Source organism: Squalius cephalus (genome assembly GCF_949319135.1).
Source record: "Squalius cephalus genome assembly, chromosome: 24".
In the NCBI taxonomy this organism is placed as follows: Eukaryota; Metazoa; Chordata; class Actinopteri; order Cypriniformes; family Leuciscidae; genus Squalius; species Squalius cephalus.
Window position 1 is genome coordinate 7,956,310 of NC_137145.1, and position 21,995 is coordinate 7,978,304.

At 42.7% G+C, this 21,995-nt stretch overlaps 1 protein-coding gene and 1 long non-coding RNA gene across 3 annotated transcripts; one reads left to right on the forward strand and one right to left on the reverse strand.

Annotated features, from left to right (window-relative positions):
- Positions 1-975: 975 nt before the first annotated feature.
- Positions 976-4,706, reverse strand: hmgn1b (high mobility group nucleosome binding domain 1b). 2 transcript variants are annotated; one of them, XM_079860923.1, is made up of 6 exons: positions 4,480-4,706; positions 2,563-2,589; positions 2,417-2,452; positions 2,279-2,314; positions 2,067-2,174; positions 976-1,981 (listed from the first exon to the last, which is right to left on the reverse strand). In XM_079860923.1, the coding sequence occupies exons 1-6, from the start codon at positions 4,495-4,497 to the stop codon at positions 1,940-1,942; spliced, it is 267 nt and encodes an 88-aa protein (XP_079717049.1). In that variant the 5' UTR covers positions 4,498-4,706; the 3' UTR covers positions 976-1,939. The 2 variants fall into 2 exon arrangements, with proteins under 2 accessions (XP_079717049.1, XP_079717050.1); XM_079860924.1 differs by having other exon boundaries at positions 2,423-2,452; positions 4,480-4,671.
- A 7,398-nt stretch (positions 4,707-12,104) lies between these two features.
- Positions 12,105-20,598, forward strand: LOC307153111. The gene is made up of 3 exons (XR_013820106.1): positions 12,105-12,134; positions 18,979-19,097; positions 19,941-20,598. It is a non-coding gene; the product is annotated as an uncharacterized lncRNA (long non-coding RNA).
- Positions 20,599-21,995: the final 1,397 nt, after the last annotated feature.

Here is a 21,995-nt window from a genome sequence, read left to right on the forward strand (position 1 = left end):
GGTGATTAAGATACACACATCAGTAAAAGCTGTCTTTGAAATTTGGATGATTTTGTATGTGTGCATATTCATATCACATCAAATGGATGAAGTATATGACTTGAAGACTTGGAATGGACCAGTTATAGATATCAAAGCGTTTACATGCTTTGATATCTTATGCATTTACATTCTAACACATAACATGTAATACATGACTTTTATATGATAAAAATAATAAAACCATCAGATGTGAGAGGTCAGAGTACAGTCAGACCCATCATAATACAACCTGAAACGTTTTTGCAGGGAATTAGACAAGCAAATCTTCAAATAATTGTGTAGAATGATTACTCAATGTACCAAAGAAACTCTTGAAAAGTCCATATGCTGCATATACAGCTGAATAAATGTGTATTACATGGATCCTAAAATAAATATTTAGTTCACACCAATTAAACTAATACATAAATATTCATAACTATTCATAAAAAAGTGCAAATTAAACACTTACAAAAAGTTATATGGTATTAACGTGTTCTATTTTTGGACACGTATCATGGTAATACCAGTGTTATTTTAGCATCCATTGAGATTATAGTTTTTATTAATATTTTGAATTATTTTTTTGTATTTTCATTTTAATGTAAGTCGTCATTTTTATTAATTTTTAATTTTGTTTCAGTTTTAGTTAATTTAGTTCATCAAGTTAAACTCAATGAAAAAATCTTTTCTTGGCAACCATATTTTTTATATTAACATTTATTTAACTTAATATTATAATAATTTAAGTAATTAAAGTGTTTTTTTTTAGTTAACTATATTAACCCTGGGTACAAAAATGGTATTCTTTGAAATACCACAAATACTACAGTACATGCAGAACCTGACAAACTGCAGAATTTGAATGTGCAGATATCTCATTTTAATCTATAATCTATCTATTTTTACTGCAAGTATAATGAATGTAACTTCAAAATCAAAGGGAGAACAGGGTATCACAACTGATTTTTATTGGCTTGTTTTATCGAACCATAACACACAGAGATACATCTATAAACAATGATCAAAAGAAACTGTACATTTATACTTGATATCTAAGTCCCACAAAAATATTGCTACTGCTGGTCAGAACGCTTAACAACCAAAGAGATTTTTCACGTAATGACTCATTTGTCTCGAATTTTCCATTTTAATAATGCGTTTGGATATTAAAGAATCGCTGGCTTTGCAGAGATGTTCATCCCACGTCTGCCATCGGTACCATAACACAAACTGGACTTAAAGCCCCCCCAAAACATTTTCACAGCAGTTTTACACATTTATTGCGGTACTATCACAGAAGAGACAAAATCAATACACACGAAGCACAGGCCTGACATGAACTCCAGTACTAGAGAATATGTTTATTTAGCAGAAATGATTATGGAGAACTGCAGTTAACATATGGAACACAGCTTACAAATGTTCTACAAGTAATCTTTCGCCTTATAAACAATAAACAATGAGTTATTTGCCCACCCCTCCCTCCCTCCCTCCCCCCCCAAACACACATTACAGGTTACACAAACACACACACGCACACAAAAAAAAAAAATCCCTCATAAAGCCAATGGAATGTTAGTCATACGGACAAGCTCGGTAAGATGTCCAGCTGTCTGCGTAAATGACATGCCCGCAAACCTGCCCCTCTACCTCTCACTTTGAAAGCGACTGCGGAGAGGGGGAAAAATACTCCTGTCGACATTTACGATGACGGTAGTTTTTTCTGCCCAATGTAAAAATGCTGGATATGATGAGATCACTTTCAAAATGTTTCTTTTCTTCCATAAAAAATGTGTCTCTACAATCAAACTACTAAAAAACCTGCCTTTAGAAAATAGTAGATAAAAATATTCCCCTGAATTGTACAAGAAAAGAGGTACAGGGAGTGCTGGTAAAAGATGAGACCTCAGCAAAGTTATTCCCCGTCTTCTCCCTTCTTGTCGGCGTCTTCCGTCGCCTGAAAAACACCATCATTGGAGTTAATCACATTGGCCGTTTTTTTTCCCCACATAAGATCACAAATCATTTAAGGGTGATATTACCTCTTCGTCATCTTTTGTTTCTCCGTTTTCTGCGGGCACCTCCTCTTTCTTCTCCTCCTCCTTGGGCTCCTTGGGTTCCTTTGTTTTCTTAGGTTTGGCAGCCGCCTTCTACATTGTTAAATTAAAGTTCATTTTATTGCTAAGTTATAGTCTATAAAAGTCTATAGTCATTTAGGTTTTTACCATAACTTTTAATTAAGCATTTTCCTTACCTTTGGCTTAGGCTCTGCCTTTTGGGGTGTAGGTTTCTAAAAATGAAAAGAGGTATAATACATAAATAAACAAACAAACAATAATTGTCATATCGGTTGAATGAATGTAAAGTGTATATAAAAAAAATACCAACGCACACTCACGTTCACCAACCTCTCCGACCTTCTTTTAGGCTGCAAAACAGTAACAGGGTTAAACCATATAACTGTACTTTGATGCAATAAAATATATATTGTTATAATTAAAACTTTATTTCCATGCAAAAAAAGTAGGATCTGCTTACCTCAGTGACTTCAGCATCATTGTTCGCCTAGGGGTAAAAAAATAACAGAAAAGTGTGTTAAGTCCAAGTCAATCAATGTAATTTGACATAGATGCATCTTTAGATTTTTACCCCCCAGTTTGTTTGTTTTTCAGGTAAGGATGGGAATATAAGGAATTTTATTTATTTGGGTTCTGATTCCTCTCAACAATTCTTTTAGTACTTTTATGAAGATATATTTGGAGGGAAATTGTATGTCTTGAAACGAGAAATAAATGTAATACAAATATTAAAAACTAAATAATTAAGATCAAACAAACAAAACGTGGTATCAAATCTTATTCAGTCATTCATTTTTATAAATAAAACATATCTAATTAAAACTGAATTCAATGTAAATTAAACTCATTTTGACATGAGTCAGTAACTACAATGATTTAAGCCTCGTTAGCCTTACAACATAACAGAAACAGTTGATTCAATTCCAGTCGGACATGACGAAAGTAATAATAAGTGAATAAGGAAAGATTTAAAACCGTGAATTCGTAAGTCAATTTAGTAACAGCTCTGACTGATTCATAAAAAAGAACAGGTTTATAAAAGTCACTCTTTCACGAAGCGGAATACGCGGTAAATGTATGATTCACTAAAAAAAAAAAAAGAATCGGCTCATCAGAGTCATTCGTTCGGGAACCGGACATTGGTCGCTATGTTTGGGTTTGATTCATTAAAAAGAATCGGTTCAAATGATTCATTCGTTCGAAAATAGAACTAGCCAAGCCACGCTGTACGCTTTAATACACTTAAAAGAATCGGATCATAAGAGTCATTCACTCGGGGATCAGACTAAATGGCTGCTGTATGTTTCATACTATGAATTAGGTATTTTTCTTGAAGTAACGACTCCCAAACATCCAGGCAGCAATTCATCAATGTTTATGTCCTGCCTCCGTTTGCCGATAGTGTGCTGTCCTGTCTTTTTTTTTATTGCAGTCTTGTGTGCACCGCCCCCTTCATTCAACGCTGATTAATGGAGATTTGCTCTCGCCCCACCGACCCCGCTCCATGACATTCCCGCCATTCACTTTCAAACACAACATCCCGAGGTGCACAGCCGCGAGGAAAAAAAACACTACAGAATATACCAGAATAATAGGAAACACCAAACAGTGGCGCTATGATGTGCAAGAATACCGCCATTGCATAATCTACCACTTGCACGATCAAATATTTCGAGACGCGATCGTGCATTAAAGCCCTAATGCACGAATTAAATCCCTAAAGCACGACTATGAGCTGCAGGATAAAATATCGCACCGTCTGTCACTGTGTTTTCAGACCCACAGTGAGTTTTAAATCATCGGGGTTGCGCGAAAGGGCAGCCATGACACTAAAAACACCGAGCCTTTACAAAGACATGAATTTGGAATTTCAACCGACCCTACTAAAAATAAAAACGGCTTGTAATAAATAAATAAATAAATAAACATTCAACGCAACAATTTGATTTGATGTCCTGCGCGCGCGACGTCTTTAGGTGCGAATCTGTAAACTGCACATTAACGAAAACTAAAGATCGTTACACCCCCTTTGTCTGATGCATGTCGACAGAGACTTCATCTATTTGTAAACAAAAACACGACAAACATAATATATATGCACCGATCATATCCCGTATCCGCGTATGCATGAAAATTAAGCTGGCTTTAATTAACTCAGACAGAGAAAAATCTCAGCCGCGCGCTCTCAAATCAAAACACGCGTTTAATAAACAGAAGTATGCAAACACAAAACTGCACGCATACCGTTGCACTGTAAGAAAAATAAGTACATTTGGACGCAACATGTATGCAATGTTATTTTCATTCCTTTTTTTTACACTGCATATTCTATTAAAGATGGTGCCTCGATATATTAAGAAACCAATGCGCTACTTACTTTGCTCCTTTTAGGCATGGCTGCAGGTTTTTACAAGTCGCAAAAAATCACGGCGTTTAAAAATGCAAGATGCACGGATTTAACGCTGAAAAACAGGCGACACTGTGACTTCAGCTCGGTTAAAGATTCACACAGTAGGGTTGATCACAGTATAGGAAGACGTTAACGCTCGTCCGAAACAAAAACCTGCTCAAACCGGATTGGATTCTCCTCCTCCTCCTTCTTCTTCCCTATTCAATTCATCACAGGCCGACCTGACAGCGAATTTACGATTCCCACTATGGCGCAGCCTCGTCTCATGAATATTAATTAGACCATGGTGACGTTACTTGATAACCTTCCAGTCACATTCTTTGATTACTATTCATGAGCCATGCCATTCTGATAGTAGGTTGCGATCATTGGCCAGCAGAATAGCGTCCCCTTGCCAACGACAGCTTTTAAGCCAATCAGAGTGAACGCTATTTTTGCAATTTATTATTCATAAGGTGAGTCTTCGCCATAGTAGGATTATCAAATCGTCTCTCCGCCTCCTGCTCCCGATGATTGGCCTGCGGAGAGCCACTGCACATTTTCAAATCATAGCAAGATACCCGTGTGGACACTTTTGCATGTCAATCAGTTGCAATAATATTTGTTTTTGCAATGACTTAGAGCTGGTGAAGGGAGATTATCTGAACTCTGCTGTTGATTTGAAAATGTTTGGGAATTCAACGCATTTTCCATGCGATTAGATCATAAATGTTGCGCAATCAAAGGCTTTTTTTTTTTTTCTTTTTTTTTACATGGTTTCCAGATGTGAGGGAGTTATTTTAGGAGCTGGATTTAAAATGGACCTCGGATATGTTGTGTTTTTAAAGCCCCCGCGTGCATGCAGAGGTTTTAAAAAGGCAGAAAATGGCGACTGTGCAGAGAAACATTTCACTTCTGTGTCACCAACCAAATGTTCCCGATGTTGAAATCTATACCGCAAAAATGGTGCAAAATAAATCTATTGCCAGTTCCAGTGGCATTGTTTCTTTTGTTGAGGGATTTTGTTTATGTCTTCGGCGTGAAAATGAATGTAATTATAAAATATTTCAAGTTATATAAAAAGGGATTATTTGTCCACTTAGATTTATAAAAAATACAACTACCCCCCAAAATAGGGATTAACAGGAAGGAAATAATTGTAAAAAATAATCATGTTCATGAGGAAAACCTGGAAATGCAATGGAAATAAAAAAGGAATTTTCTGGAAAGTAATGGAAACGTAATAAAATGGCGAAATCCATGAAAATGTCTATAGTGCATGTATAAATGGTGGATCAAAATTAATCCTCCATTGGACCACATTCAAGTCTTTCGAGAGACTTTCGTACACAAATCATTTTTAAATCTCCCTATTTCAAGGATTGAAACTTGGAAATGGATACGTCCCATTAGCATGCATGTGTGACTGTTGCCAGATGTTATTTTGCTGAAACTAGTGCATAGCAATGCACAGGACATGTTTACCAATACATGCACACAAATGCACTGTAGTTTAAAACACCTCAGTGCATATATGATGATATTCCTCTAGGAGAGATGTGTATTTGCTTATAAAATTATTTTGAGATTTAAAAAAAAAAAAACACTTAATGTTACAGGTTCTTCAGATTAATGTTTTCTGAGTTTTTAGTGTGTTCCTATGTGATTGCTAGGCTTGTGTGAGTGGTTTGTAGGGTGTTGCTATGCATTTGCTTGGGTGTTCTGAGACTGCGATCTTTAGTGTCCTTGTTAGCGCACCCACCTCCTCCTACGCTGGAGACGGCGATTCGAATCCCGCACGGAGCGGGTTGAGTATGACCGGTTACATTTGGTGCCGTGACCCAGATGTGATTGAGGTTTAGAGAGATCAGTGTAACGGAGGCAAGCTAGTAAAAGCTGTGCAGGAAAACCTCACTCCCCTGGCCTCAAGAGGCATGCTAGCGACTGATGCTAGAGAGTGCGGCCTTTAGCATCCTTCTCCTGCTCGGAGCGGGTTGAGTAGGACCAGTTGCACTATGGTGTTCTTTGTGGTTTCTAGGCAGGCACGGATTATGATGCGATCGTACCCTGGGCAAGGACCTGTCTAAATGCCCCCCTGGGGAGGTGATAGACCATGTGAGCGAAGCAGAGCGGTGTGGCGTTCCGCTTAATATTCCGCTCAATGCCAGTGCGCTCCACTCAATTGCTCATGGACCGCTCAAATCCCACTTCAACATTAAATTTCTCTGTACTATACTTTCTGTTTGTAATGAATTTCTTGAATAAATGTCTCAATTACAGTAGGCCTATAGATAACAGTTATGATATTTCGGTCTTTAAAGCAATATTTTATAAAGTAATTCTGAAAGTGCATGGTATGCCCATACATTGATCCGTCCCTGTTTCTAGAGCGTTGCTATTCATGTGCTAGGGTGTTCTGAGTGGTTTTAGAGTGTTGCTATGCATTTACTCTTGGTGTCCCGAGTGGTTTTTAGTGCGTTGCTATGTGGTTGCTGGGGTAATAATTATATTATAAAATGTGATTTTTGGAGCTTTAAAAGATTCTCCTATGGCATCAGCCTATACACCCCTTTTCAGTTATAAGTGGAACGTTTATTTTTAGGGTTCTTTTTTAAGGGCTCCTACTGGTTCATGGTCCACAACATCATGAAAATCCATCACGTCCTCAACCACACTGCTGTCTCCTTGTTCAGACCCTTCCGATTTCATGGCCAGATCACAACAACTCCCTCATTGCCGGTCCCCTCCCCCATGAAAACATTACACCCCTTTCTATAGGCAGCTCTTTCAGGCGGGAAAGTCTCAGCGTCCTGCTCATGAAGTTCTCTCATGTCTGTAGGACTGGAATGGGGGAGGGTTGTAGTGGGTGTGGCCGCTGAGTTTCAGATAACAGGTCTCATTTGAGAAGCCTTTGACTGTTGCCATCCTTGAGCTTCAGTTGAGACAGGAAGGAAACGGGCACTAAAGTGATCTGTGCCGCGTACGATTACAAAGCTTCTAGCTAAACATACATGTGAGAGTGAGATCATTGTGCATGTGTGATTACATCAGAGAGAAAACACACAACAAAGTGTTCAATGAGGTCCTTACAAGTCATGACCACCACCTGAATGTCCTCAGTGTTTGGTTTATCTCAATGGTTCACATGCTAAACACCTACAGTACATACTGCAAATGTGTTTACTTACAAAAAAAATCCTAAAGAATTCCAGTGTTTCTATGGACAATCAAACTAGGAAATTTCAGTAACTTATTAATATAAAAAGTGAACAAAACTGAAAATGCTACTGCATGTTGTTGCTATGCTTTTCTAATTCTAGTGTTTTTTTAAGCGGTTGGGTGTTCTGGGTGGTTTCTAGGGCGTTGTTATGCATTTGCTTGGGTTTTTTGAGTGGGTTTAACGTGTTGCTATGCATTTACTTGGGTGTTTTGAGTGTTGCTATGTAGTTGCTAGTGTTCTGAGTGGTTTCCTGGGTATTTTTGCGAGAGTTTAGTTTATTGCTAGGGTGTTCTGTGTGGTCTGTTGATTATTGCTATGCATTCGCTGGAGTGTCCTGAGTGGCTTTTTTAGTGCATTGCTTGCTGTGGGGTTGCTCGATTATTCTGAGTGGGTTTAGTGTGTCGCAATGCGGTTTCTAGAGTGTTGGTCTACATTTGCTAAGGCGTTTGTACATTGCTATGTGGTTGCTGGGTGTTTTGGGTGGTTACTAGGACGTTGCTAGGTATTTGCATATTGGCCCAAGTCAAAAGAGCTGACTGTCCTTTCCTCTCTTTTTTTATTTCTCGTTCTTATTTGATGACGTGGTGGCTAATGCTAAGTTACCACATAACTATGTTTTTTTTTTGGCTGAAACAAATTTTTGGCAGAATTTTTTGCAAGGAAAACTTTTGTTTTGCCTTAAAGTTGAAAGATGCATTGTTAGGATCAGTATGAATAGATTTACAGTGGGATGCGTTTGATGAGTAAGATTAAGATACCCAGGTCACCTTGAGGTATTTCCAGTAGCTTGAACAAAAGCCTCTTTGAGGGGCAGCACTTCCTGTGGTTCTATCCAACCATCTGCCACAACATCTTACTCACTCGACCGCCCTTATTTTACCCTCTCGGTTATTATATAATTTGAACACTGACATTTAATTAGGACTTCGTTGTAAAATCTTACAGGCTTCAGATTTGATTTGGTTTGTGAATGTCTGTTTGGCTCCACCCAGACCTGTACAGGCATGCAGAAGATGATGAATGATAGAAATGTAAAACATAATATTTGTGGTGCGGTCTAAAAGCCTACCAGTAGTTGACTAAGAAAGGTTAGCAATGTGATCAGGCTAGGAAAAACATACAGAATTATTATCAGGCACACAGAGATTAAACTAGCTCAGTAAAGCTTCACTGAGGTCTTGCAGAAGTGACTATACGAGCACAGGCGGCTCTAGTGAACTCACTTATTTTGGAAGTGCAAGTGCAACCCAGTGACTATATGGATCAGTAAGTGGATTTCTCCTCGAGCGAATGGCTGCCTGCCCATCTGGACATGCACGTAAAGCCCAGATTACACAGAGTAATGGTTATGCAGCAGGGGTCAGTGGGAGGGGAGCAGACACAGCTCATCGCCAGTCTGGTACGGACTTATTATCTGCAAATACACAATGTGTTTTCATTGATATTTGGGGTTAAAGTTTTATTTATTTTTTCAGTACGAAAATGAACCATGGCTTTATAATAGTAAAATTGTAGTAAACATGTTTTTTTGTTTTTTTTGCGGATTTGTTATTGATTACATTTGTACAACCACAGTTTTACTACAAATACCATTGTTAAACTATGGTTAGTGTAGCAAAACCATGGTTAATTTTTGGATACCATGAGTTTAACCACATCTTATAGTGGAACTGTCACGTTAACATTTTTGCTTACTTGACGTTTATTGCCACAAGGTTTGATGTAAAATACACGAAAACTAAAATATGACTAGTAATTTTGAAGATAAAAATACATTTTTATGGTACAGACAGAAAGTCATGCATGCACACAATACATGGCACTACTATTGTCAACAAAGACCATGTGTCAAAGATTGATGTACAGCAGAGCTCAAGAAACAGCTGTGACCAAGTATCGCTTTAACTGACGGACTGACTCTCTTTACAGCTTTAGAGATTTCTTAGAGTTGCGCCTTAGACAAAGACAATTGACATCATGGCTGACCAACTTTTCTTTTGTGATTAAGCTTATTGTCTCAAACTGCAGTGAAAGCACACAATTGGTTTAATCATGGGTGAACTAAAGAGATTAACAAGGGACTTTTGTAACTTCAGTAACTCTAGATGATAATGAGGGACACAGCAATGGATTTAAAAACCCTGTAGTGGTATTAGCACCTTCAAAACATGGCCAGGGCCAGAGAGTGTCTCTTGTGCTCCCCTCCCCCACCTTTACAATATATTTCCTGTTTGTAGCACAGGGGTCTTTATTGCTTACAATTCTGCTGTTTCTGTATTAGATCCACAGCATCCCCCAGGCAGCCTAATTTTAAATCCAAATAAATATAAGGGCAATTTCACAAAAATCTTCAAATAGACAGATTTTACAATCATGGAGGGTAAATCGTATGAAGCCCCCTAAAACTGGGTTCAGTTTATTTCTCCTTACTTCTTTTTCATAATGTTATAGCCCTAATGCTTAATGGCAACACAGCACTATGCCGTTCACAATTTAAAAGGCTTTATGTCCAACAGACACCGGAAAAGGCGCCATTTTCTAATGTTTTATTTTCTGTTTTTCCATGTAGGAGCGCGTTACACAACTAGAGGGCGACAAAAGCAAAGATATCAAGGAACGCTTGGATTTGCATTTGAGTTTTGTACTCTGAGATTGATGTAATTCTCACCCACAATACAGGACTGCACTGCAGACAGATAAAAAAAAAGAAGAAAACTTTTACTTGAGGCTTGAGGCTTGGCACTGAAGAAAAGACTGTAGGTTGGTGGATCTAAATATATGGTGATACACATAATACTTGATTTTTCAGTAATGAAAAATATTTGAAATATAGGTATCATTTTACAACCTAATATTCTAGTATTATAATATGAAGCTGTTTGACCCAAATATTGTTTTGCTACAACTATTAGAATGGACCATGTGTCTGAAAATGTATGTGTCTGAAAAATATTTAATTATTTAGTCCAGCATGAGCATTAATTATTAGTGCAAGGACTAAAAATAAGTCAAGCAAAATATGCAAATAATAATAAAAAAATACACAAATAAAAAAAGGCGTATTTTGTGAATGAAAAAAAAGAAGAAGAATATTTTGAAAATTAAAAAGTTGTGGGAAAGTACTAGTTTTCTTTCTTTGTCTTTCTTTTTTTTTTTTAATGCCATGAACATCCTACACAATGTAAAGGGAAAAAGAAAAACTGAACAGTGAAAAGGAAAAAGCCAGAGAGAAACAAACAATTATATGAGATGAAATGTGTATAGCCTAGTGATTTCCCTTAAATATTTTTTTTTTTCACTCTGTTAATTAGTTAAGTGCAACGGTGTTGCATTGTTTAATGTTCATGTGGCAGATGAAAAGTGGCCTAATAATATTAAAATATTAATACTCACCATCCACTTTTATGGGAAACAACGTCGGCATTTTGTAAGCCAGAAAATCTTTTTTTTTTTTTTTTTAAAGAAGGACCCTGTAAGGTCACACTTTCCCAAACCTCAAAGCCTGTGACACCTCCATCTGGGTCCCTGTGCCAATTCTGCTTTGCTGAATGAAGCAGCCAAATTCACCGGTGCAGGAAACCCGAAGAGCTCAAGAGGAAAATCTGCAGTGCAACAGCAAGATTTCAGTGATCACATTTTCACAATTCATTATTAAGTTTTCTCGCAGCTCTCTGAAGTCATTCATTCTGATGGGGCAGTTGCAGCATTCTGTGGTCAAATATATTTTATAATGAAGCATGTGATGTGATGGTATTGAAAGTTTTTTACCATGGTACTTTCAGTTACACAATGGTACTGAAATATAACCATATTTATATAGCATGATATTTGCATGCTGCTTCAGTGTAGCTCATAGCATGGAATTACAGCAACAACAAAAAAGGTACAATGGAGAAAAATCTAATCACAACCTGATGGTGTAAGTGATACCATGTGCATGGTAACCCTTGTGAAAAAAAGAAGTGCGCGTACCTGTTTTGAATGTGCACTTGTTGTCTACTTCAGATCTTAAAAGTGTAATTTTTAAAAATTGTAGATACACTGTAAGAAATGATTCTGTGGTCATGTAGATTTGAATTAATGTTTTTGGTTCAAATGTATTCAATATAATTGTGTTTTTGATTTTGAGGCAAATATTTAATTAAATTTCAAATAAAAATGTTTGGAATAAAATCTACCCATTGTAGTTAAATAAAACTTAAGCATTATATTTATCTAGTCCCAAATTGAGAGAATATTGAGTGAATTCAAATCAATGCAATCAGGTAAATTTTAAATGAAAAGCACTTCCTGTCAAAGTGCGCCTTTTTTAAAAAAAAATGCAGCAGGCTACCTAGCCACAAGACATTTGAAGAGCTACAGACAGTGAATGTTCGTCTTCTTCCACATTGCTCATCTTGCTAAATTTAACTGGTTGACTAAGGTAAGAAAACGTTTCGGTTACTAACGTAACCTCTGTTCTCTCTAGAAGAGGGAACGAGTATTGCGTAGTTACTACGCTACGGGAAAGCCTTTCTTTCTCGAGATACTGAAGCCAAAAATTATCCTTAATTTTTATAATCTTGTCAACGCAGTGCGGCAGCCTGCAGACCTAGGGCAGGCTTACTAGCGTGCCCATTGGCTGCCCTGCGGCAACTGCAGCAGCCTACCGCTGAGCCCTTGGCGTGACGTCACGACCAATGAGCGCGCTTGGCGCGCTTAATGCGTCACAGCCCGCGAAAAGGGGTGTGGCTTAGCGTATAAAAGCGGGGCTCGGAGGCTGCTTCTCTGGTTTCTGTCGCATGAAGCGAATGAGCTCGTGGCGCGAGCACGGCGGGCTACGCAATACTCGTTCCCTCTTCTAGAGAGAACAGAGGTTACGTTAGTAACCGAAACGTTCTCTTACGAGAGGTTCTCTCGTATTGCGTAGTTACTACGCTACGGGAACACCCTTGTCAACGCCGTGCGCGCCCAGCATCCACTGAATGAGTCCCAGGGAGAGCCCGGGGAACGTGATAGCAGAGAGCCGGGCGGCCCACAGAGGGCTAGCGCCGTACATAAGCACACACTAGGGGGTTAGGAGCGGCACGGCCGGTCCGAACTGACAATTCCCTGTATAGTGCAGCTCAACCAGTAGAGCTAAATCACACAACGTAGCCCGCGCACAGATAGTGGGCTGGCATACGCGAGACTTAGACTGATAACACTTTCGCCTGCAAGGCGGGAACATCCAGGTTGTAAAACCTAACAAATGTGGAGGGGGAGGCCCAGCCTGCCGCTGCACAAATGTCATGAATGGGAATCCCGCTGGACCACGCCCACGACGAGGCCATGCCTCTGGTGGAGTGAGCTTGAATGCCCAATGGGCACTGCAGGTCTTTAGACGCATAAGCAGCAGCAATAGCGTCCACTATCCATCTGGACAGGCTGTGTTTCGAGGCGGCGAGACCCTTGGTGCGCCCGCCAAACGAAACAAAGAGCTGTTCCACCACTCGTTTGACTGAAGACAGTGCTATCAGAAAAACGGTTTTGAGCGTGAGGTATTTCATATCCACAGTTTCCAAGGGTTCGAAGGGATGCGCTTTCAGGGCCTCCAAGACCAGTGAAAGATCCCACATAGGAACCGAGGGGGGTCGCGGGTGGTTCATCCTCCTGGCTCCTCTAAGGAAGCGGATGACGAACTCGTTCCTTCCTAATGCGCGGCCCAGCTCTGAACAGAGAGCGCTGAAATGGCCGTGACATAGACTTTGAGCGTGGAGGGGGACCTGCCCGCGTCCAGTAACTCTTGAAGGAAACACAGTACTCGCGATACCCCACATGTCTGTGGATCGAGCCCCTTAGCAGTGCACCATCTGTTAAACACTGACCATTTCGACATGTAGAGCCGCCTCGTAGAGGGGGCTCTAGATTGTATGATCGTGTTCATGACCCCGTCTGGCAGATCAGCGTGTAATCGTTGAGGCTCCACGCATGCAGAGACAGCGCTCTGGATGGGGATGCCATATCGAGCCGCGGGCTTGAGAGAGAAGGTCTCTCTTCACCGGTATCGGCCAGGGGGCTGAGTCTGCCAGCTGTATTAGATCCGGGAACCAAGCTTGGTTCTCCCAGTATGGGGCTAAGAGGAGCACTGTGTGGCGCGCTTCCCTGATTCTCTTGATGACCTGAGGCAGCAGAGAGACCGGGGGAAAAGCATACAGCGGGCCGCTGGGCCAGGTCTGGGCCAGCGCGTCCTCGTTCTTCGAGAAGAACTCTGGGCAATGAGCGTTGTCTTTTGACGCAAAAAGGTCGACTTTCGCTTTGCCGAAACGGCGCCACAGTGACTGGACTGTTTGGGGGTGTAGAGACCACTCCCCAGGGGGAACGTTGTCCCTGGACAGTCTGTCGGGGCCCTCGTTCAGGTGGCCAGGCACATGCGCGGCTCTCAGCGAGCGCAGAGTGCTGAGCCCACACGAGGAGGCGTTCCGCCAGGGTGCAGAGCGTCTTTGATCTGACACCGCCCTGGCGATTCACATAGGCCACTACCGATGTATTGTCCGTGCGGACTAGAACATGGTGACCGTGGAGGAATGGGAGGAAGTGTTTGAGCGCTTTCTCGACCGCGAGCATCTCTAGACAGTTTATGTGTAGGAGATTCTCCTGGTCTGACCAGCGGCCATAGACCGGTCTGCCTTCGAAGAGCGCTCCCCAACCTAGGTTGGAAGCGTCTGTCGAGACAACTTTCCGGTGTGAAATCACTCCCATAGACACTCCTGTGTGATACCATACGGCTGCCAGCCAGGGCTGCAGGGCTGAAATGCAGCTCTGATTCACTTTGACTCGCAAGCCGCCGGCCGCCCAGGCTCGGTGGGGCACGCGCGCTTTCAGCCAGCGTTGAAGCGGGCGCATGCGCAGTAAGCCCAGCTGGAGCGCTGCTGCAGCTGAGGCAATATGCCCCAGGATACGCTGGAATGTCCTCAGCGGAACCCGGCTGCCTATTTGGAGGGATGCGGCGAGGAGGCGGATGCGGCGCGCGCGCTGCTCCGACAGTCTGGCCGTCATAGCCACCGAGTCCAGTTCTATTCCAAGAAGGAAATTGACTGACGGGGCGATAGCGAGCTCTTGGTCCAGTGACCGAGAGACCCAGATCCTCCAGATGGCTGAGAAGCGCTGTTCTGTGAGACACAAGTTCCGTCTCTGACAGCGCTAGAATAAGCCAATCATCCAGATAATTCAGTATTCGCATTCCCTGTTTTCTCAGGGGAGCGAGAGCCGTGTCCATGCATTTCGTAATGTACGGGGTGCCAAAGACAGGCCGAAGGGCAGGATTGTGTACTGATATACTCAACCGTTGAAGGCGAATCTCAAGAATGGCCTGTGACGGGGAGTTATCTGGATCTGAAAATATGCGTCTTTTAGATCGAGAGAGATAAACCAGTCTCCTGGGCGAATCTGCGCGAGGATTTTTCTGGTTGTGATCATTTTGAACGGCCGTCTCATGAGGGCTTTGTTCAGATGTCTCAGATCTAAAATAGGTCTTAACGCTCCGTCCTTCTTGGGTACGAGGAAGTAGCGGCTGTAAAAGCTCGACTCGCTCAGAGAAGGATGAACCTGTTCTATAGCCCTTTTGCGCAGCAGCTTCGCTATTTCAGCTTGAAGCAGGTGCGCAGCTTCTGAACTCACTTTCGTCTCCGTCTGTGCTTGAAGCGCGGAGGGCGACGAGCGAATTGAAGCGAATAGCCGTGTTTTATAGTACTCAGCACCCATTCTGACGCGCCCTGAATAGCTTCCCATGCTTCCGCATGCATAGCTAGGGGTCGAATGGTCTCTGGGTTCAGATCGCCGCGCTGCGCGGGATTGGGGAACCTGTATCAGAGAGGATGGAGCGGCGTGCGCGCCGCTGGTGCTCGAACACGGGGGCTGGTAAACAGTATTGGCCGGCTGTACAGCGTTCGGTAGCTCGGTCCCAGAGGATGGAGCGCGATTTGCTGACAAACACCCCTGGCGCGAAAGCGGCGTGGGGATTGTAATGTCTAAAAGTGAGTGCGCGTGCACGTGAGCGGGCGCAGAGTTTACACTTATGACACGGCCAGTGTTTGGGAGCTTAGAGGGTGTGCGACCCGAGGTAACTGAATGGCAGAGCGAGCAGCGGGTAGGTGTGAGCACAAAGTTGTGGGCACATTTACTACACTTAGTACTCGAGCGGCTCGTGTCCGCTTTATGAGAGAGCGCTCTATGCGCGTTACCATGGGGACCATGTTTGTGTGAAGCAGTGAGCACATGGGAGTGGGCACATTTTCTACACTTATGACACCTTCGGCCAGAGCCGGAATGTTTGTGAGCTTTAGAGGATCTGCAACCCGGGTAACTGTGTGATAGAGCGGGCAGCAGCTAGGTGTGAGCACAGAGTTGTGGGCACATTTACTACACTTAGTACTCAAGCGGCATGTGTCCGCTTTATGAGAGTGCGCTCTGTGAGCGTTACCGGGGAGACCGTGTTTTGTGTGTAGCAGTGAGCACATGGGAGTGGGCACATTTTCTACACTTGTAACACCATCGGCGTTATAGAGCAAATGCTTTGATGGCTCATATGTTTAGACGCTCATAAATACTCAAGCACCATCCTGTGAGATGCGGGTTCGCTTTCTGAATGTAAGAAAGCTGGCCGCGAGCTCGGAGAAGCCAGCAGAAAAAAATATTTTTCTGCCGCCAGAGCCGGATTTGAACACGGTTCTCCAGTGCAGAAGCGTAATATTCTGCCACTGAGCCACAGGGGCACACATGAGCTTCCAGTTGGTGCGAGCATATGACCGAGCATCGTGTTTCGGCGTTTGTTTGCAGGCGCGCGTGTATTAAAACAGGCCCGTTTACTGCAGCATTAGTATTTCCAGCCGCCTGAACTTAGAGGGGACTGAGAAATATTTAACCCGTGAGACGCGGGTTTGCTTTCTGTATGTAAGAAAGCTGGCCGCGAGCTCGGAGAAGCAAGCAGAAAAAAAAAAGTTTTTCTGCTGCCAGAGCCGGATTCGAACACGGATCTCTGGTGCGGAAGCCTAATGTTCTGCCACTGAGCCACAGGGGCACACATGAGCTTCCAGTCAGTGCGAGCATATGACCGAGCGTTTGTTTGCAGGCGCGCGTGTATTAAAACAGGCTCGTTTACTGCAGTATTAGTATTTCCAGCCGCCTGAGCTTAGAGGGGACTGAGAAATATGTATCCCGTGAGATGCGGGTTTGCTTTCTGTATGTAAGAAAGCTGGCCGCGAACTCGGAGAAGCAAGCAGAAAAAAGTTTTTCTGCTGCCAGAGCCGGATTCGAACACGGAACTCTGGTGCGGAAGCCTAATGTTCTGCCACTGAGCCACAGGGGCACACATGAGCTTCCAGTCAGTGCGAGCATATGACCGAGCGTTTGTTTGCAGGCGCGCGTGTATTAAAACAGGCTCGTTTACTGCAGTATTAGTATTTCCAGCCGCCTGAACTTAGAGGGGACTGAGAAATATGCGAGGATTGGAGGAAGTCCGGCCTAAGCGGGACGAAATCACTCTCTCTTCCTCCTTTCGCCGGTGCTCGTGACGTCCGCTCTGATATCCCTTGAGAACGGCGCAGTTGCGCGGCTCGAACAAAGGGAGAGAGAGCGGGAAGATGTCATTATGTGCTGTGACATCGTTTGTTTGCAGGCGTGCGTGTATAACAACAGGCTCGTTTACTGCAATATAGATATTTCTAGTCGCCTGAGCTAGGAGGGGACTGAGAAATGTGTGAGAAACGGAGGTGGCCGGAGAGTGACGCGCGCGACCGAGACGCGGGGTAGCTTTCTTATAACGTAAAGGAAGCCAGCCCGTGACCGTCTACTTCTGACATCCCTTGTGAGCGGCGCCTTGCGCGGCTCGAACAGAGGGGGAGAGGGCGTGCGTCATCCGGGGGGGGGGTAGCTTCCTTGTAACGTAAAGGAAGCTATAGCCCGTGACCGTCCGTTCTGACATCCCTTGTGAGCGGCGCCGTTTGCGCGGCTTGACAGAGGGGAGTAACCAGCTGGTCTGCTTCACCCCCTGATGCGACGGCAGTGCGGGCAGAGGCCGGCCGCTGCGCGTCGGTGAAGGGCGGGGGAGAAGGAGAGAGCGAGGCTCGCGGGAGGGGCTCCGGCGAGCGCTCAGCTATAACCACCGGCTCGGAAGGCCTTTGAGAGCGGCGTTTTTTCTTACGCGGCCCGGAAGAGGCAGCCGGAGAAGGTGGAGGATCGTGAAACATGGCGAGTCGAGCCCGCAGGGTCGACATCGGCAAGTCCTCACACTGTTCGCAGCCGCCCGTGAAGGGCGCGGGCTGCGTGGTCGAAACCCAGGCAGAGAGCGCAGATCACGTGGCGGTCTCCGTCGCTGAGCGCGGCTCTGCACGAGCCACAGGATGAGCGAGGCATTTGCAACAACGCCTCGCGCTCTTTTAGATGCAAAGTGTGTCGCGGGGCGAACACACAAACACATACAACACAGAGCAGTAAAAGGATATATTCGCCGGATAGCGAAGCAGGCAGGGAAAGCTGAAGGCGGCGAAGGCGGCCGGCGTCCTCAGGCTGAGATCCTCGGCGTGCTGGTCGCTTGTTTCGACGGCGGCTTCCTCAGAGAGCAGCGATGCGTAGAGCTTCGCTGAAAAGACAGAAATCAGAGAAGCAGCCTCCGAGCCCCGCTTTTATACGCTAAGCCACACCCCTTTTCGCGGGCTGTGACGCATTAAGCGCGCCAAGCGCGCTCATTGGTCGTGACGTCACGCCAAGGGCTCAGCGGTAGGCTGCTGCAGTTGCCGCAGGGCAGCCAATGGGCACGCTAGTAAGCCTGCCCTAGGTCTGCAGGCTGCCGCACTGCGTTGACAAGATTATAAAAATTAAGGATAATTTTTGGCTTCAGTATCTCGAGAAAGAAAGGCTTTCCCGTAGCGTAGTAACTACGCAATACGAGAGAACCTCTCGTAAGAGAACTTCTTTTATCACTGGGCTAGTAAGAAGAATGCATAACGTTAGTGCTATATTACAATATAAAATGAGTTATCACAGAAAAAGAGACTCAGCAGCAACACAAAGTTGGCTTCTGTTGGAAGGCTATATATTAATGTAGCAGTGTGATTTTGTTGCGCTATAATATGAGCACAGCATTATAAATTTTGGAAGAATTCTTATGTATCGAAGTCAAACTTTTATTTTGAAGGATGTGGGTTAGCATTTCCACTATCATGGTTCCTAGGTCCTTTGCGTGTTAATATCATATCCTCAGTATGTTTTTATGAAATTGCGTAAATAAGTACATTGTGTTTAATTTTAAGGTTCCATAAAGAGACATATTTGGGGTTATCGCTGGAAGAGCATCTTATATTTCAGACGGCACTTAATGCACTTCCGTTGGCTTTACTTCCCGTGTGTGGAGCTCGTCTTCCCGAGGCAGGTAACGTAACTTCTCTGTTGTTTCACTGTTTTGTTGCAAATTGCAACTGTGAAGGAAACTTAGCTAAATCCACGTGAAGTCAGTCTATTAACAGTGTTACATTTTAGAGCTGCAATTTTATTTATTTTCATGCATAAATCTGTTAATTTTAGTGTGGTAATGTCCGTCCATAGCGGCTAGCACTTAAGTTAGTTAGCTAACGTAACTTTAGCAGGAGGGGAGGACGCTTAACATGGCACAAACTCTCTCATTTTACAGCTAAACCGTATAGCCTACTAAAAGTTTCTGAAAACATTTTAGTAACAGAATACTGTTTCATATCTGATTTGCAAAAAGTACATTTTGATTCTAATTTTATTTGTTATTTGGTGATTTGATTTCATTGTGTAGTATTAGTACGTTTTGAAATTTTGTTAAAGCCTATTTTCATTTTGGGCCTAAGGTTTTGGCCATTTGACACGTTGTTGGGTGTGGAAGGTTAATGTGATTGCTTTATCTGTAAATTAAATGAATGATGATTTTTTCAGAATTTCTTTCATCTGAATATTTTTTGGTAATGCACCGTGTAGTAGGTCTTAAATTTACATCTTTATGGTCTTAAAATGTCTTAAAAAGGTCTTAAATTTGACTTATTGTAACCTGCATGAACCCTGTACAAAAACATCAAAATAGAGAAGAAAACAAAACAAAGAATAATTTGACACCAAGGCCTGTGAGAAAATAAAATCTAATAAAATAGATTTATAAGCAATGAAAACAATAATGAATTTTCTAATAATGTGATATGCTTGCAATATATTTCTGACAGTTTTATACTAATACAATAACAATTTCTTGTTGCAGGACACTGAGAACTTGGAGGAACTTGAACAGGTCATAATGGCCATTACTGTGACCCCAAAGCCTTCTACAAGCAACAGCCCAAAGAACATTGGGATCGCCATAGAGGGCATGGAAGTCATCACAGGACTTGGAGATATTGCAAGGGCTTGCTCTGTCCTCCTTGGCTTGACCTACGCGCTGAATGTCGATTATCCCAGACAGCTGAAGTACACCTTTGAGGTGTTCCAAAAACTTTTCTTGAAACTGGATGATTCAAAGCTTTCAAACAAAGTCCAGTCCCTCAAGAGCAAACTTCAGGCTTGAAATGAGACTGTATTGCAGTGCAGACTTTTGTGCTACACAATGTCCATCTTCTACAGAGCTTGAGAATTGCACATTTGACAAAGTACAAATGAACTTTTATGCACTTTTATAATTTATGTTTTGGCACATGCCATTATGAAGTATTTTTCTTAAAAATCTTTATTGCTCTTTTTATTTTTAAATAGTTGAAGTCAGCATTCTGTCCTTTTCAAATGTCTGGTTTGAAATGCAAGATCCAACTTCTGACTTGAAATGAGACTGGTTGCAGTGTACAATGATGTGCTACAGTGTGTTGAAAGCACAAAAGTTAATTGTTAATAAAATTCTTATTTGAGTATTTAAGTTCTGTACTTTCTGGGCCATATTATTCATAAGAAATGAGTATTTAGATTTAATTCATTGCATTTATTAAATTCAAATCAATGTACAGATTAATGTAGATGATAATTACTCAATTATGATATGTAGAATTAAATTAATTTTTATTAGTACTATTTACACATTAGGGAGTTTATCTTTTTCAAATCAACTCAATATTTTTGTTTAGGTTTTAATTAATTTATATAATTAATCTATTCAAATCTACTCATATTAAATGGATAACTATTAAGGGTCTCATTTAATTAATATTTACTCAATTCCAAACCTTGTGAAATTTAATTAATAATATTGCTTGTAATCTGTTGCCTCATTTTTATTGAGTAGATATGGTGTATCTTTTCTTACAGTGTAGATGATATTATTAGATAATACAAAATTAATTAAATAAAGGGCCACTTAATGTACTTAAAAAGAGGGAATACTTTCATAACAGTGTTTAACACACTTAAGTACACTTTCAAAAAGTAATAATGTTAACATAAAAGTTTTATGTTTAAATAATCTTTTGTCATTTTTTAAAGAAGTACACTTATTTTGATATGTTGGCCAACTAAAGCTCAAGTACTTGATTATATTTTAACTTTAATTTAAACTTAAATTGAAATTGAAATTATATTATAATTTTAACTGAAGTGCATTATTTGCTACCGCATTCAAAGTTAATTATTTTAAATTAACTGCTCAAAACATTTGTCTCTGACCTTGTGCTGTTTGTCTCTGACCTTGTGCTGTTTCTCTCCCTCCTATTGACTCTAATCAAATGTGTGACCTGCCATCTCATGGCTCTCCATAGGTGCAGTTCACACTCAATGCTAATAAAGAGCCTCACTGCCGCCCTCTGCAGGCTGTCTCACACCTGCCCCCTCGGCATTAACTCACTGCCGCCCCCTGCAGGCTGACTCACACCTGCCCCCTCTGCATTAACTCACTGCCGCCCCCTGCAGGCTGACTCACACCTGCCCCCTCGGCATTAACTCACTGCCGCCCCCTGCAGGCTGACTCACACCTGCCCCCTCTGCATTAACTCACTGCCGCCCCCTGCAGGCTGTCTCACACCTGCCCCCTCGGCATTAACTCACTGCCGCCCCCTGCAGGCTGACTCACACCTGCCCCCTCTGCATTAACTCACTGCCGCCCCCTGCAGGCTGACTCACACCTGCCCCCTCTGCATTAACTCACTGCCGCCCTCTGCAGGCTGACTCACACCTGCCCCCTCTGCATTAACTCACTGCCGCCCCCTGCAGGCTGACTCACACCTGCCCCCTCTGCATTAACTCACTGCCGCCCCCTGCAGGCTGACTCGCACCTGCCCCCTCTGCATTAACTCACTGCCGCCCCCTGCAGGCTGACTCACACCTGCCCCCTCTGCAT

Bases quoted from the DNA above. Each gene is read 5' to 3' on its own strand.
- hmgn1b (XM_079860923.1), bottom strand. The intron at 2,175-2,278 runs GTAAGGAAAATG...TTAACAATGTAG, and splicing joins AGGCAGAGCCTAAGCCAAAG to AAGGCGGCTGCCAAACCTAA. The intron at 1,982-2,066 runs GTAATATCACCC...GGTGTTTTTCAG, and splicing joins AAACAAAAGATGACGAAGAG to GCGACGGAAGACGCCGACAA.